General features: G+C 41.5%; 1 protein-coding gene across 2 annotated transcripts in view; it reads left to right on the forward strand.

Annotated features, from left to right (window-relative positions):
* Window positions 1–10,000, forward strand: part of LOC133424462 (zinc finger protein 883-like) — an 11,160-nt gene that overhangs the window by 115 nt on the left and 1,045 nt on the right. Inside the window, exons 1-2 of one of the 2 annotated variants that reach the window (XM_061715095.1) lie at window positions 1–200; window positions 2,549–2,629. The exon at window positions 1–200 is cut by the window's left edge and continues 115 nt beyond it. In XM_061715095.1, the coding sequence (XP_061571079.1) occupies window positions 186–200; window positions 2,549–2,629 (96 nt within the window). In that variant the 5' untranslated portion in view covers window positions 1–185. The remainder of the gene's footprint in view (window positions 201–2,548; window positions 2,630–10,000) is intronic. The other variant, XM_061715096.1, reaches the window with a different exon arrangement.

Raw genomic sequence — 10,000 nt, forward strand, 5'->3', positions numbered from 1 at the left:
CGCAGTTCGTGGGTTTAGGACGTGTTTAAACCCGCAGTTCGTGGGTTTAGGACGTGTTTAAACCCGCAGTTCGTGGGTTTAGGACGTGTTTAAACCCGCAGTTCGTGGGTTTAGGACGTGTTTAAACCCGCAGTTCGTGGGTTTAGGACGTGTTTTCTCGCGGCTGACGGGACCGTTGACGCGGCATGGACGACAGCAAGGTGGGGAGCTAACGGCTAACGGCTAATTCACCTTTTTTCTCCACTATGTTCACGGAGTTCGGGAGCAGAGTCGCCTAGTGGTTGGGGCTTCGGGCTCATGATCCGAAGGTCGCGGGTTCGAACCCCTCGATCCCAAGGATGCACAAAAACATGTCATTAATAAATATCATTCTATACAGTATTTATAGAAGCAATAATACAATAGTACATACACATGTACATGTCTATGTGTATTATCCCTTTGTTTTATATTTATTAATCATTTAGTATTTATAGGAGCTTTTGAATTGTAATAACGTGCTCCACATTTTCATTTCTGTATTTAAGCTGTTCCACAGATTAACTCCTAGGGGCCCAGTCACACAGCAAAACTACTATAAATTACACACATACATATAATAAATATAATAACCTTATTACCTAAAAACACACAATAAAACCCTGAGATCCTCAGATTTCCTAGATACAAAGATATTCTTGTAAAAATAATACATCAGGTATTGGTACATAAACATTCACACATAGTTTTAGAGTTATACATAATTTGAGAATTAGTCATAATTTAATAAGAAGAGACTTAATTTAATAACAATTTTTGTTTTAGTCTCTTTTTGAAAATTGAGAGATCCAGACTCTTTTATAGCACTATTCGTTTGTTCGTTTTTGTTTATTTCTAACATGTATAAAAAACAAGAAAAAAGACCAGAAAACAAATCCAGGTTCATTCCACCACATAAAGAAAAAACCAACATCAAAACACATATTTCAGTTACATGTTGGAAAAGGAGTGGGAGGAAGTATAAACTTATTTAATCCCACCCCCTTTCCACAACTAAACATAGAATATATGTCTGTATTTATTTTTTATAATATACACTCATTTGTATAAATATATATAATTTTTACAAAAATAACCTGTTTAAACCAAGATGTAAGCTCTATCATAAATATAATAACTATGATATAAATATAATCCATATATCTAAGTATATAAACAGACAAAGACAACATGACAGAATAGCAGAACACACACAGCTGCTGATCTTTAAACACAGTCTTCACTTTTATACCTCAAATAAACCATTTCTTTATATTTCTTCTTAAATTGTTTTATGTTTGTACATTCTTTTAACTCCAAATTCAAACCATTCCACAGTTTTATTCCACAAACTGATACACAAAAACTTATTTTTGTTGTACGCATGAATAAAGATTTGAAGTTTAAATGATAACCCCCTTCCCTCCCAATGAATAATTTCTGAATGTTTATCCGGTAGTGAATGATTTTTTGCTTTAAACATTACTGGTGCAGATTGAAATGCCACTAGATCCATGAGTTTTAGTACTTTAGACTGTAAGAATAGTGAGTTAGTGTGATCTCCATATCCAGCCTTATGAATGTATCGTATTTCTCTCTTTTGAAGTATGAGTAATGAGTGGAACCTGGTTTTAGAGTTATTGCCCCAAATTTCTGCACAGTAAGTGAAATATGGAAGAACTAGTGACCAGTAAAGAATGTGGACGGCCCTGTGATCCAAAACCTGTTTTGCTCTGTTAAGTACTGCAATGCTCTTTGAAACTTTGTTTTGTACACGCTTAATATGAGATTTCCAGCTAATTTCATCCATTATTACTCCAAGAAATCTGATTTAGTTTACTCTTTCAATATCGCTGCCATCCAATTCAACTTTTATATGCATATTTATTAGGGCTGGGCAAGTTAACGCGTTATTATCTCGTTAACTCATTCATTTATTAACGCCAACATTTATTTTATCACACATTAACGCATGTTGCTCACATGCTTTTGTTTTGAAAAGTATTTTTCCGGCTGCTGCAGAACCGGAAGAGAGTTGGTGGAAAAACATGCAGAAAAGCTAAAACAGACATGGAGAGCGGTAAAATTACGGTTACATGGACATTTTAATTTTAAAGTTCTCCCAGACGGAGGATTCGACCCTGTAAAGGAAATTTCAATAGTGATTTTGTGCTTCACACTTTCTAACAGGGACATTTGGTGCTGAATATAGACGGTAAAGCTGCTCCCCGTTAAAAGTTTCTGCTGTTTCCTCAGAAATTGCCTGTTTTAATGTCATGATTGTGGATCAGGATTTTGTTGGTAGACTTTTTTTTATCTTTCATAAAAAAACATGATGACATTAATGCCCTGGCAGTGGCAATAAGCTATATTTTATTTGACATTTTTACACTAAATATGTGTTACTGACAAGTGCTGATGTTTGCTGAGGTGTTTGCACAACAAATGTTATGGCACTTTCGTTCATACTTTTATAAATAAAAGTGAACTTTACACAACTTTTGAATGGATTATTTGATTTTGCATACAGATGCCGGAGGGGAAGGTGAAGAATCCCGGGAAACGCAGCAGGAAACCGGCCAAGATCGACCTGCGGGAGGAGCTGGACATGGTGAGCAGGGCTGGGGATCCATTCAAATGGAAACAATCCATTTGATTCTTAAGATTCAGAATCGATTATCAAGATCATATACTTATCGCAAAATCTTCACTGTCTATTAATAGTTTTAAACAGAGATTGAAGACCAGCCTTATTGACCAAGCGTCTAGAAGTGCTTCCACTTAATGTGGACTCACTTCTGCACGTGCACACCGAGAAATTGTCTGTTTATATCCATCTTTTTTTAACGCTGTTTTTTTTGTTTTTTTGTTTTTTTGTTCTTGCTATTATTTCAATACAATGTATTTTTCCTGGTGAGAACTTTGAATAAGCCCATTTAGGGCTTCCTTTCTCACCTGCACATATTTTCATGCTTTTTATGTTCATTTAAACTTTTGTACCGTTTTTTTATGTTGTGCAAATAAACAAATCAAAATCAAATCAAATCAAAATCAAGATTTGATTCGATTTGATTCCAATATTGATTTGGGTTTGTGTTTATTAAAACAGTTTTTTCAGCTGTTGCATGAATGATATGACTGTAGTTCTGCAACATATTAATACTAGTATTATATTGAGATTCAACAGCAAGTATTGCAGCTAATGATGCTGTAAGGACCAATCAGCTCCCAGAATGCTGATAGAACTGAAACAGAAACATCGTGGGGCAGAATTACCAAACACATCCAGGGAGGAAACAGAGACGGAGGAAATCACTTTTAGTTTTTCCCACATTCCGTTTTTATTTTTTCACTTTTGTGTTATTTCAGTTTTTAATTTTTGAGAATTTGGTTTTTAGTATTTTATGCAAACGAACCCTAATACAGTATATAAAGTAATGAAAAATATACAATTTATGCAATTATAACTGAAAACTTTTAATGTTTTCATACTTTTTAAACATATTTAAAGGCTAGAACGTGTTTCTTTTTGTTTTTGCCCATGGTCTTTTGGGCAAAAACAAAAAAATATCCAAAAGTTAATTGTATGAAATAAATAACTCAAATATTCCTTTCAATATCCATTTAAAGTGCAAAAAAAGAAAGAAATTGCAACAGCTCAACAGGACATGTGTAAATTAAATGATGTGACGACTACTGGGATTAAAGTTCACCGGGTGAAAATGTAATAATGAAAATAAATTGACCTTTAGACGTAAGAATCAATTTTTAGGAATTAATATGAAAATTGATTTAGAATCGGAATCCAGATCCAGACCTGCAGGTCCTCTACGGACCACTAGGGTCCAGATTCAGACCTGCAGGTCCTCTACAGACCACTAGGGTCCAGATCCAGACCTGCAGGTCCTCTACAGACCACTAGGGTCCAGATCCAGACCTGCAGGTCCTCTACAGACCACTAGGGTCCAGATCCAGACCTGCAGGTCCTCTACAGACCACTAGGGTCCAGATCCAGACCTGCAGGTCCTCTACGGACCACTAGGGTCCAGATTCAGACCTGCAGGTCCTCTACAGACCACTAGGGTCCAGATCCAGACCTGCAGGTCCTCTACAGACCACTAGGGTCCAGATCCAGACCTGCAGGTCCTCTACAGACCACTAGGGTCCAGATTCAGACCTGCAGGTCCTCTACAGACCACTAGGGTCCAGATCCAGACCTGCAGGTCCTCTACAGACCACTAGGGTCCAGATTCAGACCTGCAGGTCCTCTACAGACCACTAGGGTCCTGATCCAGACCTGCAGGTCCTCTACAGACCACTAGGGTCCAGATCCAGACCTGCAGGTCCTCTACAGACCACTAGGGTCCAGATTCAGACCTGCAGGTCCTCTACAGACCACTAGGGTCCAGATCCAGACCTGCAGGTCCTCTACAGACCACTAGGGTCCAGATCCAGACCTGCAGGTCCTCTACAGACCACTAGGGTCCAGATCCAGACCTGCAGGTCCTCTACAGACCACTAGGGTCCAGATCCAGACCTGCAGGTCCTCTACGGACCACTAGGGTCCAGATCCAGACCTGCTGGTCCTCTACAGACCACTAGGGTCCAGATCCCGGCCTGCAGGTCTTCTACAGACCACTAGGGTCCAGATCCTTAATCTTATACACATTTTAAACTTAACGTTAACTTAAAAAGTCATGTTAGCATTCATGTTAGCAAAGTTACCTTCCTAGTTAATGTTTAACCCATTTGACCAGCCAACGAGTTGGCTTAAGACACTTTTACAGCGTATTTTATTGAGAAGTACGGAGCCCCTTTGGTGACATTTGAAAAAAATAAAATAATGCGTGGCCACAAGATATTATCTTGTGGCCACGCATTATTTTTTTTTTTTCAAATGTCATGAGTGGCTCCGTAGAGAATAATAATAATGATACTGTCATTTAGCAGGCACTTTTATCCAAAGCGACTTACATCTGAGAGAACAAACCCCAGGGCTTAAAACTGGATCCTCCAGACCCAAGCCCACCTCTGTAGCCACTAGACAACCACTCCCCTCAGACATACATCGGTTAGCTTTCTAGCCACGTTAAGTTCAAGCTATGTTAGTGTTATCAAACGTTAGCTTTATAACAGCCGTAACAGTTAGCTAAAAGACACATTCACGTAGCTTACCTTTCATTGTGGGTTTTGTAGTGACGGATGAAGTTGTGGTTGTGGTGTCACTGATTTTTGAGCTGCAGACCTTGCATACCGCATACCATAATGCGAGACCCACTGTCGACAATAGCCGGTGGAGCCCAGAATTTACATCATTTGTTTCTTAGTGACCAGTTCTGGCTTTTTTCCTTTTGAATGGCCGTAATTCTGCCAGGCGAGAGGGATTTGCCCTCCCCCGAAATGACATGACCCAGAAACGTAACCCCTGTGGCAACAAACTGCAGTTCGGACAGGCCGGCTTAATGCTCCTGTTCAGCCAAAATGGGTCAACAGGTCCAGAGAAGCTTTAACGCATTCGTCTCTGGACTCACTCGCAACCAAGATAACATCAACATACTGCAATAAGCACTTCCAAACTGTCCCTCAGAGCCAATGACAGTAGGCTCATGAACACTATAAAAAAAAAAAAAAAACACAGGGCACCCATTTTACGGGACGTAACCCACTCTTGATGAAACCGTCAATCATCAGTATGTGACTTCACGACAGACAAAATAAAGAAAAATGATTGATATGTTTCATGCTTTTCACAATCAACCCAATCATACACAGCTCAATGGCAAGAATCCCATTTCCATACAATCCGGTTCAAATACAGTATCACAAAAGTAACCTGCAACCATTCAAACGGTGAATCAACCCAATTCTGACAATTCCACGTCACCATTTCCTCATCCAGGGAAAAGAACGATTAAAAAAAAAAATTATTTGTATCAATTTAACAAAAATGTCAACAGAAAGGAAATGAGATAACATCTCTCTCCCATCCACGTAGCCTCACGTGAACGCTCCCTGCGTGAACGCGCAGTCAGACAGGCGACACGGAGCTTACACACACCCACGCGCTTACACACGCACACACCCTCACATACACACCTCAGCACACACAGAGCGCAGGCGCATCAGCAGTTCCTGCTGAATTTCACATATATTTATCAATTTGACCATCTCTGTTTCTGTTTTTTCAGGCTCATGTCAACATAGTATAGTATCAACATAGTATCTTCACGAAGCCACGCCATCAACATCCAAGTTTCTCTGGCAATTTAAATCCCTAGCTAAAAAAAAGGGGGGGGTCCCAGACCCCCGAAGGTCCCTGACCTTCAACTCAACCCCTCAGTGGGACTCAAACCCACTTTAATGCATTTACAGGAATCCCAATTCAATAAACAGTTTCAGTCATGAACACTAGACAAAAAACATTGGACAGGACAACCATTAGCTGAAACAGGCAAACAAAAATTCCCATTCCCCTAGATCTATCGAGAGGAGTGTATCTTACGTCAGCTACCCCTCCAATCAGCACGGCTGCTTGACCCCAGGTCGAGCCGACCCCGCACGAGTGAACGTATAACATATTACCATCAAAACAAACGTGTAACAGTTTACCATCAAAACAAACGTGTAACATTTTACCATCAAAACAACAGCAAACAAAATTGACTGTTAGGATGGACTGGAATGCTGAGGAAAAAAAACAACGTTCTACCGGAACCTGAGACAGAATAGTGTGTGAATTCAGATCGAATCCATTTCGCTTTTATCACTTCATCTGTTTCGTACCTCATTTTTAATTAACCGTGAATGAGGCGTTCCAGTCTAGCATGTGGCTAGTGGGGTGTGTACCCACACGTCATGCATAACTCCTGACACAATACTCAATTCCAACGTCTATTAATAAATTACGTTATAATCTTAAATCATAATCTAATCTTAAACAGACGAGTGTGCTGATTTCCCTTCCTTCTGGACATTAAACATAAAATCCAGACCTACAAATGGCTGTTAAATGTTAAATGTTCCTGTTAAATCTTTGAGGCAGTCAGGGTGTACTTAGGATTGCCCGCTTGATCAACTTTTCCTCTGTGGAGGAAAAAAAAATGGTGTTCTTTGGGAGCAAAGGTGAGCATTATTAGCTCCCTCGAAACTACGCTGTAGTCGTCCAAAATACTGGACGATGATCAGATTAATTAAATCTGATTAAATTTAATGACAATTATTACAATAAATGAAAAACAAGGTTCTTGTGTGTATGTGTATTTAGTATTTAGGTGCTCACGTGTTCTGCAGATCCCACAGCCGGCCCCCCTTCTCCCGCGTCTCAGGCTTCTCTCCCCTCTCTGGGCATGGCAGCGGTCTGTGACGTCACGGGCCCTCACTGTGTTCTGCCTCTCCCGTTGCTCTCTCTTTCAGCCTTTTGCAGCAACAGTCTCACCCTTTTCCTGGCGAACGCAGGCTTTCTGCCAGTCAAAAAGTTCCTTTAGAGAGCCAGTCTTTCCAGCACGTTTCCTCGTCTCTCCGATGGGTGAAACGGGTGAAGATGGGGGAGGGGTTCTCCCACGGGTGGGGTTGGGGGCAGTGGGGGGCAAACGGGCGCAGCTGGGTGATGTCCAGGCGCCGGTGAGCTCTGCTTGAGGTCCGGGCACTAGTTGGGGGGGGGGGGGGGGGGGGCGCAGAGTCCAAACCGGGTCCAGCTTCACACACTGGGGCACAGTCTGTTTGGGTGTCTGCCTCACTCAGCCACATTCCATACTATCTAAATTTGTTTTTCATTTTTTCTTTTTAGCGAGTGATAACTGGCCTCTGTCTAACCTGCAAAGCCTCCAGCTGTTTAACGCTCAGGCTTCCTGTTTCTTGTTTTTTTTATTTTGGGAAATTTAAGTTGTCTGGCCCACAGTTCCGACAAAGGTTGTGGGTTCTATTCTTTTCCATAATTAACTATCATATAGCTCACATTTAGTGCTGAAAAATCTGGTCCTTTGGAAAAAATACTCCCAGAAGGCTTGTTGAAAACTGGCCCCCACAGCTGATTATATGATCCTCTCAGACGTGTTGCAAGTCTAAATTTTCAGAAGTAGAAAAAAACACAAAAAAACACAATGGCTAACCAAGGTCTTCCTCTTATCAGGGTCTGTGACGTCACAACAGCCGGAACACTCGCGCAGCTCTCTCACAGAGATAGTTGGATAAGTAAAATAAAAAAAATACATATATCGGCAACTCGGGTTTCCCCGAATCCAGAGCCCTCAAGACTTGAACTTGAGGGAACTTCAACTCAGGACTTGAACCTGAGGGAACTTCACCCCAGGCCTCGAACCTGGGGGACCTTCACCCCAGGCCTTGAACCTGGGGTACCTTCACCTCACCTCAGGACTTGAACCTGAGGGAACTTCACCTCAGGACTTGAACCTGAGGGAACTTCACCCCAGGCCTCAAATCTGGGGGAGCTACACCTCACCTCAGGACTTGAACCTGAGGGAACTTCACCTCAGGACTTGAACCTGAGGGAACTTCACCCCAGGCCTCGAACCTGGGGTAGTCTACCACTCTCAAACCACGTCTACAGAAGCACTCGTGATCCGTCACGTCTGACGACCCACAGCCGACGTCGCACTTCACTAACTCCTAGGTCAGTAATAAACAGCCCAGGTACTCAGACCCCGGCTGGACCAGCCCTCTCCGGCTCCAAGCACTCCTGGCAACATCAGCTGATTAGGCAGAGAGGAGACGTTAGCGCGCAGCTTATTTCGGCCGTTATCTTTCCAAAACTCACCCGAAAGAACAGCATGGCGTTTCTGAAGCCACCGGGTTCGCTTGACCCAGTCGGTGCAGGGACCTTCCCAACCCCCTCCGGACGAGAGGCCCTCTCCGACCTTCACTTGATGGGGGAGTACGAGGTTGTTGCATGCTTAAAACACCTTCGATTCCGGAGGAGAGAAGGAAAAAATCCGCTCACAGATGGGGTCCCTTCGTGGTCGCCAAATTGTGGTGGCAAACATTGTTGTTCAAAAAGAATGTCAGGACACCTCAGCTGTCTTTCGGAAGTTTAATGAAAAGAGGAAAAACATTCAATTGAATGGAGCCACACAGAGCAACCGGTCACATGAACCGTCAGTCCGGAGTGAGCTGAATGTGTTTAAAGAAAAGTTATCTTATAGTTGGGGAGCTGGGAAACTAGACAAAACATCACCCATCACCCTGGCAACCGTGCCAGGCTCTGTGTCAAAGGAACATGACCTCGGCATAGGAATGTTCACTTGAAAACAGGCAACAGACAGTGTTATACCAAAATTTTCCATTACAATAGATCTCAATTACTTTGTTTCTTATTTGTTCCTTAATGTCTTTCATTTGCAGCATGATGTCTAGCTTTTGAGGATCTTTTGGTCTACTTCACTTTGTCAGGCAGGTCCTATTTAAGTGATTTTTTGAATGAGAACAGGTGTGGCAGTAATCAGGTATGGGTGTGGTTAGAGAAATTGAACTCAGCTTTTCAAAGATGTGATAAACCACAGATAATTTATGTTTTAAAAGGGGGGGACAATCACTTTTTCACTCAGGGCTATGTAGGTTTGGATTTTTTTTCCCCTCATTAATAAAAAGCTTCATTTAAAAACTGCATTTTGTGTTTACTTGTGTTATCTTTGTCTAATATTTAAATTTGTTTGAGGATCTGAAACATTTAAGTGTGACTAACATGCAAATAAATAAGAAATCGGGGAGGGGGCAAACACTTCTTCACACAACTGTGTGTGTGTGTGTGTGTGTGTGTGTGTGTGTGTGTGTGTGTGTGTTTAATATAAATAATTCATGAATGGGTTTTGAGTGTGTTTCAGCTGCTCTCAGAGCACTCATTACGTAGACGTATAAGAAGTCTCATCTGAAGGTGTCGTACTGTTAAGAACTAGTTGTAACAAAATATGTTTAACATTAGTCCTCAGAAGATAAACGTAATTGTCTTACAGGAAAGAACATGACAGGC

The sequence above is a fragment of the Cololabis saira genome, chromosome 23 (assembly GCF_033807715.1).
Source record: "Cololabis saira isolate AMF1-May2022 chromosome 23, fColSai1.1, whole genome shotgun sequence".
NCBI lineage: Eukaryota > Metazoa > Chordata > Actinopteri > Beloniformes > Belonidae > Cololabis > Cololabis saira.